Raw genomic sequence first — 19,850 nt, forward strand, 5'->3', positions numbered from 1 at the left:
GACTGAAGTGACTTAGCAGCAGCAGTCACGTCTGACTCTGCGACTCCATGGACTGCAGAATGCCAGGCTTCCCAGTCCATCACCAACTCCTGGAGCTTGGTCAAACTCATATCCATCAAGTCGGTGATGCCATCCAATCATCTCATCTTCTGTTGTCCCCTTCTCCTCCTGCCTTCAATCTTTCCTAGAATCAGGGTCTTTCCCAATGTGTCAGTTCTTTGCATCAGGAGGCCTAAGTATCTGAGCTTCAGCTTCAGTGTCAGTCCTTCCAATGAATATTCAGGACTGATTTCCTTTAGGATGAACTTGTTTGATCTCCTTGTAGTCTAAGGGACTCTCAAGAGTCTTCTCCAACAACACAGTTCAAAAGCATAAATTATTCAGTGCTCAGTTTTCTTTATAGTCCAACTCTCATATCCATATATGACTACTGGAAAAACCATAGCTTTGACTACATGGACATTATTGGCAAAGTAATGTCTCTGCTTTTTAATATGCTTTCTAGGGTTGATCATAGCTTTTCTTCCAAGGAGCAAGCCTCTTTTAATTTCATGACTGCAGACACTATCTGCAGTGATTTTGAAGCCCCCCAAAATAAAGTGCCTCACTGTTTCCATTGTTTCCCCATCTATTTGCCATGAAGTGATGAGACTGTACGCCATGATCTTAGTTTTTTGAATGTTGAGTTTTAAGACAAATTTTTCACTCTCCTCCTTCACTTTCATCAAGAGGCTCTTTACTTCTTCATTTTCTGCCATAAGGGTGATGTCATCTGCATATGTGAGGTTATTGATATTTCTCCAGGAAACCTTGATTCCAGATTGTGCTTCCTCCAACCTGACATACCACATGATGTACTCTGCATATAACTTAAATAAGCAGGGTAACAATATATGGCCTTTTCCAGATATACTCCTTTTCCAGTTGGAACCAATCTGTTGTTCCATGTCTGGCTCTAATTGTTGCTTCTTGACCTGCATACAGATTTTTCAGGAGGCAGGTAAGGTGGTCTGGTATTCCCATCTCTTGAAGAATTTTTCAGTTTGTTGTGATCCACACAGTCAAAGGCTTTAGCAGAGTCAATGAAGCAGAAATATATGTTTGTTTGTTTTTTTTTTTGTAATTCTTTTCCTTTTTCTATGATCTAACAGATGTTGACAATTTGATCTCTGGTTCCTCTGCCTTTTCTAAATCCAGATTGAACATCTGGAAGTTCATGGTTGATATACTGTTGAAACCTAGCTTGGAGAATTTTGAGCATTACTTTTCTAGCTTGTGAAATGAGTGCAATTGTGTGATAGTTCGCATTGCCTTTCTTTGGGATTGGAATGAAAACTGACCTTTTCCAGTCCTGTGGCCACTGCTGAGATTTCCAAATTTGCTGACATATTGAGTCCAGCACTTTCACAGCATCATCTTTTAGAATTTGAAAGAGCTCAAGTGGAATTCCATCACCTCCACTAGCTTTGTTCATACTGATGCTTCCTAAGGCCCACTTGACTTCACATCCCAAGATGTCTGGCTTTAGGTGAGTGATCACACCATTGTGGTTATCTAGGTCATTAGGATATTTTTTGTATAGTTCTTCCATGTAATTTCCACTCTTCTTAATATCTTCTGCTTCTGTTAGATCTATACCATTACTGTGTGTATTATGCCCATCTTTTCATGAAATGTTCCCTTGGTATCTCTAATTTTCTTGAAGAGATCTCTAGTCTTTAGCATTCTATGATTTTCTTCTATTTCTTTGCATTGTTCACTTAGGACGGCTTTCTTATCTCTCCTTGCTATTCTTTGGAACTCTGCATTCAGATGGATATATCTTTTCTTCTCACCTTTGCCTTTCACTTCTCTTCTTTTCTCAGCTATTTGTAAGCCTTCTTCACACAGCCATTTTACCTTTTTGCATTTCTTTTTCTTGGGGATAGTTTTGATCACTGCCTCCTGTACAATGTCATGAACCTCTGTTCATAGTTCTTCAGACACTCTATCAGATCTAATCTCTTGAATCCATCTGTCACTTCTACTGTATAACCATAAGGGTTTTGATTTGATTGTGCCTGAATGGCACAGTGGTTTTCCCTACTTTCTTCAATTGAAGTCTGAATTTGTCAATAAGGAGTTCATTATCTGAGCCACAGTCAGCTTCCAGTCTTGTTGCTGACTGTATAGAGCTTTTCCATATTTGACTGCAAAGAACGTAATCAATTCAATTTTGGTATTGATCATTTGGTGATATCCATGTGTAGTGTTGTCTCTTGTGTTGTTGGAAGAGGGTGTTTGCTATGACCAGTGTGTTCTCTTGGCAAAACTCTGTTAGCTTTTGCCCTGCTTCATTTTGTACTCCAAGGAAAAACTTGCCTGTTACTCCAGGTATCTCTTGACTTCTCACTTTTGCATTCCAGTCCTCTATGATGAAAGGACATCTTTTTTTTGGTCTTACTTCTAGGTCTTGTAAGTCTTTGTAGAACTATTCAACTTCAGCTTCTTTGGCATTAGTGGTTGGGGCATAGACTTGGATTACTGTGCTATTGAATGGTTTGTTTTGGAAATGAACTGAGATCATTCTGCTGTTTTTGACGTTGCACTCAAATACTGCATTTCAGACTCTTATGTTAACTAAGATGACTACTCCTTTTCTTTTAAGAGATTCTTGCCCACAGTATAATCCACCCATTCCAGTCCATTTTAGTATACTGATTCCTAAAATGTTGATGTTCACTCTTGCCATCTCCTGTTTGACCACTTCCAGTTTGCCTTGATTCATGGACCTAACATTCCAGGTTCCTATGCAATATTGTTCTTTACAGCATCGGACTTGACTTTCACCACCAGACACTTCCACAACTGGGCATTGTTTCTGCCCAGAAAGGCTCGGCCTCTTCTTTCTTTCTGGAGCTATTTCTCTGCTCTTCTCCAGTAGCCTATTAAGCACCTACAAACCTGAAGAGTTCATCTTTCCATGTCATATCTTTTTGCCTTTTCATACTGTTCATGGGGTTCTCAAGGCAAGAATACTGAAGTGGTTTGTGTTCCCTTCTCCAATGGACTACATTTTGTCAGAACTCTCCACCGTGACTCTTAGATTCCATAAATAGACACGATACTTTCAATATTACATCTCACTTTCTCTCTCTTTTCCTCAGAAAGTTGGAGCCCTGAAATAAAAAAAATTGCCTATAATCCTATTTCTTGTTCCTCTGCTTCATTATGTATAGAGCTCCTGACACTTGAAATGCCCTTTCTGAAATGGAAAACTTATTTGTCCATTTAATGCAATCTCATATTTTATTATATTAATGGTCTTTCTGTTCCCTCAAGCCTACTAAGCCAGAGGGGAGGATTTACTAGAGTTTGTCTAGAACAGACACTGGACTCAATAGATACGTATAGAGTGAAAGAATGACAAATGAGTCAGTGAAATGAGTCATGAAACATGTAAAATATCATGTAAGAAATGAGTTGCCAGTCCAGGTTTGATACACGATACTGGATGCTTGGGGCTAGTGCACTGGGATGACCCAGAGGGATGGTATGGGGAGGGAGGAGGGTTCAGGATGGGGAACACATGTATACCTGTGGCGGATTCATTTTGATATTTGGCAAAACTAATACAATTATGTAAAGTTTAAAAATAAAATAAAATTAAAAAAATAAGGGATTAATTTCTAAATCTATAAACACATAAATCTTGAATTCATCTTCTTTACCATGATTATTAGTAGATGACTACATGTCTTGATGAAAATGTATAGTCTTAGATATACCCTGTAATAAAAGGGAAAAAATGATTAAGAAGTGAGACATTTTTGTTGTTCTGGAAACAATTTACAATAAAATACTGGATGTAATTGAAAGATATGTCTAGTTTTCAAGTTTTACTTGACTGACTTACCATGTGAACTAGCAAATATTGTACAGCTTTGAGTCAATTTAATCGAGTCAATTTAATCAAGTCAATTAAAATCAATGAGTTTAATTTCCTTGTTTATATAATGCAATTACTGTATTACATCTCTGTTTCTTAATCTTATCTTATTGTAAGCACTTGGAGAATATGATTTAATAAGTCTGAAGGAGGGGACAGGTGATTTTTCAATAGGCAGCTGTATGTAACTTTGGAACACTTGATTTCATGGAACTGTAAGAATCAAATATTGTATTATTAACTTCTCAGAAGCTATAAACAGAAAATATGGGAACAAAATTCATCTTGTCATGGTTATTGATAACCTGCTTCTTCAATTTACAAGCCTAGGCAATCTTGGGAGTTCAAAGTATTTTATTTAAGGGAAAAAAGCAGAACCTCTCCTCTGAAAAGGCTAACAATCTACAGGGTTAAAGATTTATCCACAAATAACTGTGCCTTAAGGCAAACTGCAACATACACTGTGATAAACTGATGAACATAAAAGAGGACAGAGAAGCAGTGGATGCTAACTGGGAGGACCACAGAGGAGGGGACATTTAAGCTGGGACTTTGAAAGTGGATAATATGATTTATTAGTTCAAGTAAAACTGAATTGCTGTCCCTCTATCCACTGGGTTTTTAAAAACATGCCTCAAATCTGTGGCTTAGTCACAACACTTCCTCCCATACAGCACTCAGAAACCTGTTATAAGTTCCTGTCCTTTACATTATTTTTTCTTCTAGTTTTATTGAGATATTGACATACAGCACTGTATAAGTTTAAGGTGTACAGCATAAAGATTTGACTTACACACATCATGAAATAATTAACAGTGAGTTTAGTGAACATCATCTCATATAGATACAAAATTAAAGAAATGCAAAAAAATTTTCTTTTGATGAGAACTCAGGATTTATTCTAGTTACAGCTTTCATATTTAACATACAGCAGTTTAATTATATTTATCATGTTGTACATTATATCCCTAATGTTTATTTACCTTATTACTAGAAGCTTGTACTTTTTAGTCAAAAGGACCATCTTCAGCCAATTTCCTCTGCTCCTATCCCACCACCCCTAGTAACCACAAATATAATCTTTTTCTGTGATTTTGTTCATTTGATTGTTATTGAAGTATAACTGACCTACAATACAATGTTTTCCTGGTACACAACATAGTGATTCAGTCTTTCTATATACATTTTTATTGGCCATGTTGTTGGCATGTGCGATCTAAGTTCCCTGACCAGGGCTCAAACTCATGCCACCTGCAGTGAAAGCATGTATTCTTAACCACTGGACCACCAAGGAAGTCCTTATTTCTATACTTTTTAAAATGATCACTATGATAAGTCTAGTTGCAATATTACCACACAAAGATATTATTTAGATGTTGGCTATACTCCCCTCTCTGTATATTTCATGTTTGTGACTCATATTTCTCTCTGCCCCTCAACCCTCTATACTCTGGCAACCACCTGTTTGTTCTCAGTATCTATTACTCTCTGTTCATTGGTTTTTAGATCCCACATATAAGTGATATAGCACAGTATTTGTGGAGAAGGCAATGGCACCCCATTCCAGTACTCTTGCCTGGAAAATCCCGTGGACGGAGGAGCCTGGTAGCCTGTAGTCCATGGGGTCGCTGAGGGTCGGACACGACTGAGTGACTTTACTTTCACTTCTCACTTTCATGCATTGGAGAAGGAAATAGCAACCCACTCCAGTGTTCTTGCCTGGAGAATCCCAGGGACGGGGAGCCTGGTGGGCTGCCATCTATGGGGTCGCACAGAGTTGGACACGACTGAAGTGACTCAGCAGCAGGAGCAGCACAGTATTTGACTTTTTCTGACTTATTTCACTTTGCAAAATATCCTCTCAGTCCAATGCACCTTACCAGTCAACCTACAAGAAACACAGCAGAATCACTCTGATTAACTGTATTACTCAGTGTACACAGCTCTGTGTGTAATAAGGGACCAGAAGGCCTGATTCTGCCTCTTGTGCAAAGTAAACTTCAATTATGCCTACTATATGCATTTAACACTGCTGCCCAGGCAATGTCCTCAAATCTATACTCATTGATACTTTTAATCTGCATATCCCCCCTATGTTGTGGGTTTGCTTTAGTCCAGTTTTACAAAGGAGAGAAGAGAGGCACAGAAGGACGATTCTCCTAGACCAAGGATATCAGGTAGGTAAATGTGGTCTTTTAGCAGGAGCTCTAAACCATGGTACTGATCTTCTAGAAGTTATACTTTTAACTGGTCCACAATAATCTTACTGCTTATAGAGTTAATAAACCCAACCAAAACTTTGCTAAACAGAAGATATCCTGCCTTTTAAAATAAATAATTTCTTACAAGCGGTATCCTAGCAATCTCTTTCATCTTGACCTTGTGTTTCTCCTTGTGCAACATCAGCTAGTACCAGGAATTACATTGATGATAGCTTCAAAGTTTACAAGGAGGAGGGTGACTTAGTGAAACTGGCAAAAATCATATTTTTAAGGTTCTTCCCTAAATACTGGTGCTATATATAGTTGGTCATTCTGTTCCAGTTCAGTTGACTTAAGAGATACTTGTTGCTATTGTTCAGTCGCTCAGTTGTATCTGACTCTTTGTGAACCCATGGACAGCAGCATACCAGACTTCCCTTTCCTTCACTAAATCCCAGAGTTTTCTCAATCTCATGTCCATTGAGACGATGATGCCATTCAAACATCTCATCTTCTGTAACCCACTTCTCCTCCTGCCCTCAATCTTTCCCAGCATTGGAGTCTTTTCCAATGAGTCAGCTCTTCACATCAGGTGGCCTAAGTATTGGAGCTTTATCAAAGGGGCAGCATCAATCCTTTAAATGAATATTCAGGGTTGATTTCCTTTAGGATTGACTGGTTTGATCTCTTTGCTGTCCAAGGTACTCTCAAGAGTCTTCTCCAACACCACAGTTCAAAAGCATCAGTTTTGGTGCTCAGCCTTCTTTATGATCCAGTCCTCACATCCATACATGACTACTGGAAAAATTATAGCTTTAACTATATGGACCTTTGTCAGCAAAGTGATGTCTTGGCTCTTTAATATGCTGTCTAGGTTTGCCATAGCTTGAATCAGGATCAAAGTAAGGAGGACTCATGGGAAGTGGGAAAGTTCCCCAAATGAGAGGAAAAGGTGAACATAGACCACATTCAATTCTGAAAATGTTTTTCTTTACTCAGGTTATCAAGGCTGTACTTCCCATCTTCAAAAGAATTTTTTTTTTTCATGAAACCTCATAAGATTGAGTGAAAATGTTGACTTTTCAAAATGTAAAATCATCATAACTGTTGTGTTGAAGCTGTGTGGGCCTCAAGGTGATGACTAAATTAGCTCTTTAAGAATTGTCATCAAATTGACTGACTTGTTATTGATAGCACATTCAATGCATCTGTGTTCTTATTTGGTTAGTGTTAGTGGTTATAGTTTGTAACAGTAGGTACAGTGTGTAAACATTAGGTTATTAAATAATCCATGAGATAATTAATGAAAATTATATATTTTGAGAAGTTATGCATAATACTGAAGAGAGCTCAACAGGAAAAAAGTTACAAAAAAATATTCAAAGGAGTCCTGGGAGTAAGGAAAATAGACGAGCTGTGCAGTAACACATCATCAGATGGAACAGTGTTCTTAAAGTTGTTTCCTGGGCAATAATGTTCATCCATGGAGAGAAACAATAAGACTATATCCACAGATTTTATTCTCCTGGGGCTCTGGCCTGAGTTCAGCCACCTTGTGATCCTTATCTACCTTATCCTTTTGGTCTACTGTATGGCTGTTATGAGCAATGTTGTTCTCATTCTCCTCATCTGGCTAGATTTGCAACTCCACTCCCCCATGTACTTTCTGCTCAGCCACCTCTCCCTCATTGACTTGGCCTTGATCTCAACTTCTGTCCCCAAAATGGTCACAAACTTCTTCTCAGGAGAAAGAATCATATCACAGGTAGGTTGTGGAACCCAGATCTTCTTCAGCTTAACCCTGGGAATTGCTGAGTGCCTCCTGCTAACTCTCATGTCCTATGACCGCTACATTGCCATCTGTAACCCACTTCGTTACTCAATCATTATCAGCGATGTCACCTGCAAAAAGATGGTCATTGTGTCCTGGACAGGGGGAGCAATAACTTCCCTGGTTCATACAGCCTATGCCATGCATTTTCCCATTTGTCACCCCCGAGAGATCCTGCATTTTTTGTGTGAGGTCATGGCCCTCTTGAAGCTCACTTGTGAGGACATTTCAGCCTATGTGAAGTCAGTGGTGGTCTCAAGCTTTCTGGTGGTCCTCATCCCTCTAAGTCTCATCCTGGCCTCCTACACCCTCATCTTTCTTGCTGTCCTCCGCATGAACTCCTCTGAGGGCAGGAACAAAGCTCTGGCCACCTGCTCCTCCCACCTTTGTGTGGTCAGCCTCTACTTTGGCCCTGCCATATTGGTCTACATGAGACCAGGGTCTTCTAAGACTCCCAAATTAAATCAATGTCTTTTTATGTTTAACGCCATCCTTACCCCTATGCTTAACCCACTCATCTATAGTCTGAGAAACAAGGATGTTATAGAAGCTTTGAAGAGTAGAGTCATCAATAGATTCCCCCTGAGAAAGATGAAAAGACATCTACATTGTTATACATGATTATAATCTTATGTTAGCATATTTATTTAAATTGCTTTCAGGAGCCTTTAAGACTTGAAAAATTCTGTTATAAATTATAGAAATGTTAAAAGTATTTATTTCAATCCTTTTGTTGTGTGCAAATAAAACATAAAAGAATCTGTCCATGGTCTCAGAGCACCATCAAAGAGCCAGTTCTTCTGACACAAAATTCTGAAAACACACTTATTTTCTAAATAACACAGGGCATCATTTTTGCTCATGTATGCCCAAATTATGAATGCACTCATCCACTCAAATATACCTGTGAAGAAGGGATGAGCTGCTCCTCAGAACAGCGAGAAATCTCACAATTCCAGAATTGGCTCAGGAAGCAGAACTTCTGATATATACTTTCAACAACTGTGATATTAAAATAGTCTGATCTTTCTTGAATGAAGAAAAGCAGCTTTTAGATTGCCAAAATATCATACACATTCAACCTAATGTCAGCATTTTGTTTCATGAGAAACAAAGGGTAAATCTGTCTTTTCTTTCTCTTGGCTCCAACAAATGTTTCTGATTCTTTGTGCTCCTCCTTCTGAGTTCAAATCCATTGTCTAAAGCAAACATAGCACTAAATAAGACACAAAATTCTGACAATCTGAGAAACTGGGATAAAATGATGGTACCTTCTATCTAGCACTGCTAACAAGTTACAACAAGTTACAGTGTGTTAATCAGAAAATAAAGCAGGAAATGAGTGCTACATTACAAATGTCTGTGCAACTGAAGGCCAGGCACTGAACTTAGCATTCAGTAGGGAAGTAAGAGAACTAGACTCTTTAAAGCCTTCCTCCTAGGCATGACATATGGAACTTTATTTTAAAGATAATAAAGATTTACTATATTCACTTTAGGAGGAATGCAAAATGAGTGCTAGAATCAGCCCTAGTCAAAGCTGAGAGAAAAAAACTAAAAACTTTCTTCTACAATGTAAATAAATTCATCTGTACCATTTCTCTATACTCCATATATAATGCATTAATATATGATATTTGTTTTTCTCTTTCTGACTTACTTCACTCTGTATGACAGACTTTAGGTCATTCCACATCACTACAAATGACCTAATCTCATTCCCTTTTATGGTTGAGTAATATTCCATTGTGTATATGTAAAATAAATCTAAAATTATATTCAAAAATATAAATGGTGCTTTATTTTAAAAAGTTGTAGTGAAATTTAAAAATATTGTAATTATTGTAGAGAATGATAATTTCTCAGCATTATCAGCTCCTACAATCACTGTATGGTAAATATTTAAACCGATAAATATTTTTTACTCTTTCGATTATGTAACTAGTATTCACTTAATACCATTATATCGCTATTGGTCAACATAAAACAATAGAATTCCATATCACTAAAACTACCATTAAATAGAAAAACATGTAATTATTTTAAAAAATCCAGATGCATATCAGAATTTTCTTGGAATTTTTGGAAAAATACAAATGCCCATGTATTGACTTTTTCCCCCAAGGCTCCAGGTGTGTTTTTAATGAGCAGCCATGTTTAAAATTCAAATTGTGGTGCCAGAGAAGACTCTTGAGAGTCCCTTGGACAGCAAGGAGATCAAACCAGTCAATCCTAAAGGAAATCAACCCTTAATACTCATTGGAAGGACTGAAGCTGAAACTGAAGCTTCAATACATTGGCCGCCTGATCAACTCATTGGAAAAGATCCCAATGCATGAAAGATTGAAGGTAAAAGAAGAAGAGGGTGGCAGAGGATGAGATGGTTGAATAGCATCACCAATTCAATGGATATGAACTGAGGCAAACTCCAGGAGAGTGAGGGGCAGCCTGGCATGCTGCAGTACATGTGGTTGCAAAGAATTGGACATGACTTAGGGACTGAACAACAACATGTTTAAAAACAACTGGATTACATGATGATGTTTTACTTTTTATCTAGTTTGTTTTACCTTTTCTAGTTAATACTCAGTGCTCCCATTTCATTTAGTTTAGTTTTTAAATTTCTCTCTGTTTTGTTGTTGTTCTTTCTCAAGGCTTTATCAAGCAGAGAAGAAAAGTTTTCGTATATGTATGTATGTTGTGGTCATTCAGTCGCTCAGTGGCATCTGACTCTTTGTGACCCCATGGACTGCTGTATGCCAGGCTTCCCTGTCCATCACCATCCCCAGAGCTTGCTAAAACTCATGTCCACTTAGGCAGCGATGCCATCCAACCATGTTGTCTTCTGTCATCTCTATCTCCTCCTGCCTTCAATCTTTCCCAGTATCAGGGCTTTTTCTGAGTTGGCTCTTCTCATGAGGTGACCAAAGTATTGGTGCTTCAGCTCCAGCATTAGTCCTTCTAATGAATATTCAGGACTGATTTCCTTCAGAATGGACTGGTTGGATCTCCTTGCAGTCCAAGGGACTCTCAAGAGTCTTCTCCAACACCACAGTTCAAAAGCATCAAATTCTTCAGTGCTCAGCTTTCTTTATGGTCCAACTCTCACATCCATACATGACTACTGGGAAAACCATAGCTTTGACTAGATGAACATTTGGTGGCAAAGTAATATCTCTGTCTTTTAATATGCTGTCTAGGTTTGTCACAGTTTTTCTTCCAAGGAGCAAGCATCTTTTAATTTCATGGCTGCAGTTACCGTCTGAAGTGATTTTGGAGCCCAAGAAAATAAAGTCTGTCACTGTTTCCATTGTTTTCCCATCTATTTGCCATGAAGTGATGGGAACGGATGACATGATCCTAGTTTCAGGGTAGCTACAAACAAAAAGAAGATACACACAAAAGATAGAAAGAAATCAAAGCATGACATTACAGAAAATCATCAAAATACAAAGAAATGTAGCAAGAGAGGAAAAAAGTAACAAACAAACCAAGAAACAACAAGAAAACAATAAAATGACAAACATAAGTCCATGCTGCTGCTGCTGCTAAGTCACTTCAGTCGTGTCCGACTCTGTGTGACCCCACAGACATCAGCCCTCCAGGCTCTCCTGCCCCTGGGATTCTCCAGGCAAGAACACTGGAGTGGGTTGCCATTTTCTTCTCCAACTTATTAATAAATATTTAAATGCAAATAGATTAAACTCTCCAATTGATATAAATAGAGGGGCCTAATGCAGAAAATAGTTGGACTATAAAGAAAGCTGAGTGCCGAAGAATTGATGCTTTTGAACTGTGGTGTTGGAGAAGACTCTAATGGCACCCCACTCCAGTACTCTTGCCTGGAAAATCTCATGGGCAGAGGAGCCTGGTAGGCTGCAGTACATGGGGTCGTGAAGAGGCGGCCACGACTGAGCGACTTCACTTTCACTTTTCACTTTCATGCATTGGAGAAGGAAATGGCAACCCACTCCAGTGTTCTTGCCTGGAGAATCCCAGGGGCGGGGGAGCCTGGTGGGCTGCCGTCTATGGGGTCACACAGAGTCAGACACGACTGAAGCGACTTAGCAGTAGCAGCAGCAATGCAGAAAAGAGTTGGACTATAAAGAAAGCTGAGTGCCAAAGAATTGATGCTTTTGAACTGTGGTGTTGGAGAAGACTCTTGAGAATCTCTTGGACTGCAAGGAAATCCAACCAGTCCATCCTAAAGGAGATCAGTCCTGGGTGTTCATTGGAAGGACTGATGTTGAGGCTGAAACTCCAATACTTTGGTCACCTGATGTGAAGAGCTGACTCATTGGAAAAGACTCTGATGCTGGGAAAGATTGAGGGCAGGAGGAGAAGGGGACGACAGAGGATAAGATGGTTTTACGGCATCATCGACTTGATGAACATGGGTTTGGTTGGACTCCGGAAGTTGGTGATGAACAGGGAGGCCTGGCGAGCTGCGGTTTATGGGATTGCAAAGATTCAGACAAGACAGAGCAACTGAACTGACTGAATGTAGAAAAAAAAAGAAGACCAAAATTTTGCTGTCCATATGAGACTTACTTCATGTATTAGGCCACACATAGCTTCCCTGGTGGCCCAGACAGTAAAGAATTCATCTGCAAACCGGGAGACCTGGGTTTGATCCCTCAGTTGGGAACATCCCCTGGAGCAGGGCAAAGCAACCCACTCCAATATTCTTGCCTGGAGAATCCGCATGGACAGAGGAGCCTGGTGGGCTACAGTCCAAGAGATTGCAAAGAGTCAGACACTACTGAGTGACTAAGCACATAGACTAAAAGTGAAGAGATGGAAAAAGATATCCCATAGAAATAGAAACAAAAGAGATCAAGGGCAGCTATACCTATATCTGTATAAGTATATAAGGAGGAGAAGTCAAAGTATATAAGGAGAAGGGGATGACAGAAGTTGAGATGGTTGGATGGCATCAGCTACTCGATGGACATGAGTTTGAGCAAGCTCTGGGAGTTGATGATGGACAGGGAGGCCTGGCTTGCTGCAGTCCATGGGGTTGCAAAGAGTCAGACATGATTGAGCGACTGAACTGATAACTTGTATCGCATGAAACAGGCCTTAAGAAAAAACCATAACAAGAGAAAAGGAAGATTATTATATAATAATAAAGGTGTCAATTAATCAGAATGAGGTAAGAATCATAAATGTATATTCACCCAACACTGAAAAGTGAAAGTGTTAGTCAGTCAGAGTTGTGTCTGACTCTTTGCAACCCCATGGCCTGTAGCCCACAAGGCTCCTCTGTCTGTGGAATTCTCTAGGCAAGAATACTGGAGTGGATAGCCATCCCCTTCTCCAGGGGAACATCCCGACCCAGGGATCGAACCTGGGTCTCCTGCATTGTAGGCACATTCTGTACTATCTGAGTCACAACATTGGAGCACCCAAATATATAAAGCATACAGATATTAAGGGAGAAATGGAGAACAAAAAAATAATGGCAAGGGATTTCAATAGCCCACATTTAACAATGGATAGATCATGCAGATGGAAAAATCTATAAGGAAACATTGGAATTAAACTACTTCATATCAGATTTAAGCAGTAGAATATACATTGTTCTCAAGCTCACATGGAACATTTTCAAGGACAGGATATATTAGGCTGCAAAGCATCCCTAACAAACTACAAATGATTGAAATCATATCATACATCTTTCCAACCACAATGGTATGAAACTAGAAATCAATTACAAGAAGAAAATCTACAAATATGTGGGAATTAAACAACATACTTTTATTTTATTTTTTTACTTTACAATATTGTATTGGTTTTGCCATACATCAACATGAATCCGCCACGGGTGTACACGTGTTCCCCAAAACAACATACTTTTAAACAACCAGCTGGCTAAATAGAACTAAAAAGGAAAATCAAAAGTCAAATTCAAGTGAAAATGGAAATATAATATATCAAAACTTAGCAGCAAAAGTAGTTCTAAAATGTTTATAGTGATAAATGCATATATTAAGGGAAAGAAATCTCAAATAAAAATTACTTTATGGACATCCCTGGTGGTCCAGTGGTTAAGAATTCACCTTCCAATGCAGGGGACACAGGTTCAATCCCTGGTCTGGGAAGATTCCACGTGCCGTGGGACAACTAAGCCAGTGTGCTACAACTACTGAGTCTGTGCTCTATAGCCCATGAGCCGCAACTGCTGAGACTGCATGCCTCAACTACTGAACCCCATGCATTCTAGAGCCCAGGATCTGCAATAAGAGAAGCCACTGCAATGAGAAGCCTTCATGCCACAACTAAGGGTAGCCCCCTGCTTTCCACAAATGGAGAAAGCCCACACACAGCAATGAAGACCATAACCAATACAGCCAAAAATAAACAAATAGTAACAGCTAACTTCTTTTTTAAAAAACTAATTTTAAACCTCAAGGAAAAAGAAACACTGAGAATCATAAGAACTACTATAAACAATTACATGACCACAAATTAGATAACCTAGAAGAAATAGTGGAGAAGGCAATGGCACCCCACTCCAGTACTCTTGCCTGGAAAATCCCATGGACGGAGGAGCCTGGTGGGCTGCAGACCATGGGATCGTGAAGAGTCGGACACGACTGAGTGACTTCACTTTCACTTTTCCCTTTCATGCACTGGAGAAGGAAATGGCAACCCACTCCAGTGTTCTTGCCTGGAGAATCCCAGCGACGGGGTAGCCTAGTGGGCCGCCGTCTATGGGGTCGCACAGAGTCTGACACGACTGAAGCGACTTAGCAGCAGCAGAAAAAGAAGTAGATAAATTCCTAGAAATGTAAAACCTACCAAGATTTAATGAATAAATAGAAAATCTGAGCAGACCAATTGTTATTTAATAGTAAGAAGATTGAATTCATAGTCAAATACCTCCCACCAAAGAGAAGTTCAGAATCAGATGGCTTGAAAAATGGAATCTACCAACATGTAAAGAATAATTAATGCCAGTTCTTCTCAAACTCTTTCCAAAACTGAAGAGGAAGGAATATTCCCAAACTTATTTTATGAAGCCAGAATTACCCTGATAGCAAAATCAGATAAGAACACTGAAGGACAAGGAGATTACAGACTAAAATCCCTGATAATATAGATACAAAAAGTCCTTAACTAAATAGAGTCCCTTGGACAGCAAGGAGTTCAAATCAGTCTTAAAGGAAATCAACCCTGAATATTCAGGGTTGGAAGGACTGATGCTGAAGCTGAAGCTCCAGTTTTTGGCCACCTGATGCGAGCAGCCAACTGATTGGAAAAGACCCTGATGCTAGGAAAGATTGAAGGCAGAAGGAGAAGAGGGTGACAGAGGATGATATGGTTGCTTGACATCACAAATGCAATGGACAAGAACTTGGGCAAACTCCGGGGGATGGTGAGGGACAGGGAAGCCTGATGTACTACAGTCAATGGGGTTGTGAAAAGTCAGACGTGATTTGGGGGCTGAACAACAACAAAAATACTAGTAATCATTTCAACAGCACATTAGAGGAACATATGCCATGATCAAGTGAAATTTGTGCCTAGGATGCAAGAATGGTTCTACATACTCAAATCAATAAATATAACATAACACATTAATAGAATTAAAGGTAAAAATTATATGATCATCTCAATAGATAGTGAAAAAAACATTTGGCAAAATTCCAAATCAATTCATTACAAATACCCTCAAAAAGTGGAAATAGAAGTAACATATCTCAACATAATAAAGGCCATATATGACAAGCTAACAGCTAACATCATATCCAATAGTGAAAGACTGAATGTTTTCTTTTGGGATTAGGAATAAGAAAAAGGTGTCTATTATCAACTCTACTTTTCAAGATAGTACTAGAAGTCCTAGCAAGAGAGATCAAACCAAAAAAATGAAAGATAGATAAACTGTGAAGTAAAATTATTTGTTTGCAGATGGAATCGCCTTCTATAAAGGAAATCCTAAGGACTAAAAAAAAACCAGTTGTAACTAATAAACAATTCAGTAAAGTTGTAGAATATAAAAATCAACATAGAAAAATTAGTTGTTTTTCTGTGCATCAAAAATGAACTGCCTAAAAAAGTAATACAGAGAACAGTCTCATTCGTAACAGCATCAAAACAATGACAGACTTAGAAGTAAATTTATCCAAGGAGGTGAAAGATCTGTACAATGAAAAGTATAAGACATTGACAAAGAAAATTGAAGAAAACACGAGCAAGTGAAGAGATACCTTCTGCCTCTTGAGAAATTTGTATGCAGGTCAGGATGCAACAGTTAGAACTGGACATGGAACAACAGACTGGTTCCAAATAGGAAAAGGAATACGTCAAGGCTGTATATTGTCACCCTGTTTATTTAACTTATATGCAGAGTACATCATGAGAAACGCTGGACTGGAAGAAACACAAGCTGGAATCAAGATTGCCGGGAGAAATATCAATAACCTCAGATATGCAGATGACACCACCCTTATGGCAGAAAGTGAAGAGGAACTCAAAAGCCTCTTGATGAAAGTGAAAGTGGAGAGTGAAAAAGTTGGCTTAAAGCTCAAGATTCAGAAAACGAAGATCATGGCATCTGGTCCCATCACTTCATGGGGAAACCGTGGAAACAGTGTCAGACTTTATTTTTGGGGGCTCCAAAATCACTACAGATGGTGACTGCAGCCATGAAATTAAAAGACGCTTACTCCTTGGAAGGAAAGTTATGACCAACCTAGATAGCATATTGAAAAGCAGAGACATTACTTTGCCAACAAAGGTTCGTCTAGTCAAGGCTATGGTTTTTCCTGTGGTCATGTATGGATGTAAGAGTTGGACTATGAAGAAGGCTGAGTGCCGAAGAATTGATGCTTTTGAACTGTGGTGTTGGAGAAGACTCTTGAGAGTCCCTTGCACTGCAAGGAGGTCCAACCAGTCCATTCTGAAGGAGATCAGCCCTGGGATTTCCTTGGAAGGAATGATGCTAAAGCTGAAACTCCAGTACTTTGGCCACCTCATGCGAAGAGTTGACTCATTGGAAAAGACTCTGATGCTGGGAAGGATTGCGGGCAGGAGGAGAAGGGCACGACAGAGGATGAGATGGCTGGATGGCATCACTGACTCGATGGACGTGAGTCTGAGTGAACTCCGGGAGTTGGTGATGGACAGGGAGGCCTGGCGTGCTGTGATTCATGGGGTCGCAAAGAGTCAGACACGACTGAGCGACTGATCTGATCTGATCAGTGGATAGAAGAATTTATATTATCAAAAATATCCATACCTCACAAAGCCAACTATAGATTCAATGCAATCCCTATCAAGATCCTAAGGGCATTTCTCACATAAATAGAAACTGCTGCTGCTGCTAAGTCACTTCAGTCATGTTCGACTCTGTGTGACCCCATAGACGGCAGCCCGCCAGGCTCCCCTGTCCCTGGGATTCTCCAGGCAAGAATACTGGAATGGCTTGCCATTTCCTTATCCAAGGCATGAAAGTGAAAAGTCAAAGTGAAATGTCGTTCAGTCATGTCCGACTCTTAGCGATCCCATGGACTGCAGCCCACCATGGGATTTTCCAGGCAAGAGTACCAGAGTGGGGTGCCATTGCCTTCTCCGATAAACAGAAAAGACAACCCTAAAATTTGTATGGAACCACAAAAGATCCTGAATAGACAATGAAATCCTGAAAAAGAACAAAAGTGAAAGAAGACATCACACTACTTGACTTGAAACTATAATACAAAGCTATAGTAATCAAAACAGTATGATAATGGCATAAAAACTGACACATAGACCAATGGAACAGAATTGAGAATCCAGAAATATATCCAGGCGTATACAATCAACTAATACTTGAAAAGAGATCCAAGAATACTTGGTTGAAGTGATAGTTTCTTCAACAAATGATTGGATATGCAAATGCAAAGGAATGAAATTGGACCTCTATCTTGCATCATTCACATAAAATTCATAGGAGAAAACCTAGGAGAAAAGCTTCCTGACATTGATTTTGGCAGTGATTTTTTTTGGATATGACCCCAAAAGCACAAGCAACAGAAGCAAGAATCAACAAGTAGGACATCAGATGAAAAATCTCTGCACAGAAATAGAAACAATCAATAAAAATAAATAGGAAATTTACAGATTATGAGAAAAAAATTAAAAAAACCACATATCTGATAAAGCATTCCAAAATATATTGAGGAACTCATAAAAACAACTCAGTAATGAAAACTCTAATAATCCATTTTTTTTAAAGGGGCAAAGGACCTGAATAGACATTTTTTCCAAAGAATACATACAGATGGTCAACAGTTTCTTGAAAATATGCTCACCACACTAATTTGTCCCAGATGCATGAAGAAAGTAACTGAGGATAGGGATGATTATGATTCATTTTTTTGGTAAAATTTCTAACTTGAAACCATGTAGTCTGACTTCTTAATTTATCAACGAGGACACAGATCTCTAATAAGGCTCTGTTTTCAGATGGTATCATCCTATTAACTCACTCAGCCTAATGTCTAACACACAAGCTGGAAAATCCAGGAAAATAAAACTTCAAAAAACAGAGCCAATGCCACTGGGATCTCTGTCTGGGATCTGGGATTTGGAACTTACTGCTCTAATCCCCAAAAGTGATTGGAAGTACCCAATAACCAGGTTGAATGGCACTTTTTCTGCAAACCCTAAACCAACAGTAATACCAAGTTAACAACTATTATTGAGCACATTTGTGGGTAAAGGCTTTGTATCAAGGCTCTGCCTGTATCCATACATACTCCAGCATGGAAGACAAACACATTCAGGGTCTTTCTTTTTCACCCTTCATGTTTCCTAAGAGCAGCAGATTTAATCATCTATTGGGAGGAAAGAGGAAACAGTGTTTCTCCATGTTACCTACATATTAGAACAAGGGTGGGGAGAAAGGTTAAATTACTAGTGGTAAGGCTATACCACCCTGTTCTTGAATGATGCAGACAATTTCTGCCTGCAGCCAGCATTAAGATCTATTACCAGGAGCTCTGTCCTCTGCTATCACTTTTTGGTGATCAAATAAAATCTTCCATTAATCAGTTTTTGCCACACTTGTCTGGTGGTAATGACAAAGAGACCTTGATAAATACACATATTCCTGGCATTTTGATTCAGGAACATTAGAATTCCTGTGTTTCCTCAATCCTCAGGTGATTTCTACAGTTGGACAAGTTGGGGAGACACTGGTATAGAAAAGACACTACAGGAGTAACCTGGGCTATTTTTACCCAGTGATATCAGCAGTGGGAGGGACAGTACACCAACTCTCAGTTGTGAGTTAAGGTGAGTTAAGTTGTGAGTTAATTAAGGCTCTTATTGGTTCTGTTATAGAGAAGATTTGTCAAATCCTGGAGAAGATTTGGCTGCACAAGGTCTTCCTGTGTTGAGCACCTTATTATTTAATCCATTGCAGTGCAGTGATGAGGCTCAAGGAGAAGTGAAATGAATAATCTTGATGAAGACCAAGTCAGTCATCCAGATGCCACCAGGTCTAGACCTGTACTGAACAGAGCAACAACACCACGAAGGGACCTTGAGGATTTCAGGTGAGGTGAGGCACAAAATGACAATACTAGTAAGGATACTTTCTAAACATTCACACTAAGATTGGAACTTTCTGCTTTCCAATTTTGACCTCACTATATATCATATGCAGGTCAGGAAGCAACAGTAAGAACTGGACATGGAATCACAGACTGGTTCCAAATAGGAAAAGGAGTACGTCAAGGCTGTATATTATCATCCTGCTTATTTAACTTATATGCAGAGTACATCATGAGAAATGCTGAGCTGGAGGAAGCACAAGCTGGAATCAAGATTGCTGGGAGAAATATCAATAACGTCAGATATGCAGATGGCACTACCCTTATGGTAGAAAGCGAGGAAG

General features: G+C 39.2%; 1 protein-coding gene across 1 annotated transcript; it reads left to right on the plus strand.

Annotated features, from left to right (window-relative positions):
• Positions 1-7,437: 7,437 nt before the first annotated feature.
• On the plus strand, positions 7,438-8,617 carry LOC104983274 (olfactory receptor 2AJ1-like). Its single transcript, XM_010832703.1, has one exon. It carries the CDS (start codon positions 7,613-7,615, stop codon positions 8,579-8,581), a length of 969 nt encoding a protein of 322 aa, XP_010831005.1. The 5' UTR covers positions 7,438-7,612; the 3' UTR covers positions 8,582-8,617.
• Positions 8,618-19,850: the final 11,233 nt, after the last annotated feature.

This window comes from Bison bison, unplaced genomic scaffold (genome assembly GCF_000754665.1).
Source record: "Bison bison bison isolate TAMUID 2011002044 unplaced genomic scaffold, Bison_UMD1.0 scf7180017862139, whole genome shotgun sequence".
Classification (NCBI taxonomy): domain Eukaryota; kingdom Metazoa; phylum Chordata; class Mammalia; order Artiodactyla; family Bovidae; genus Bison; species Bison bison.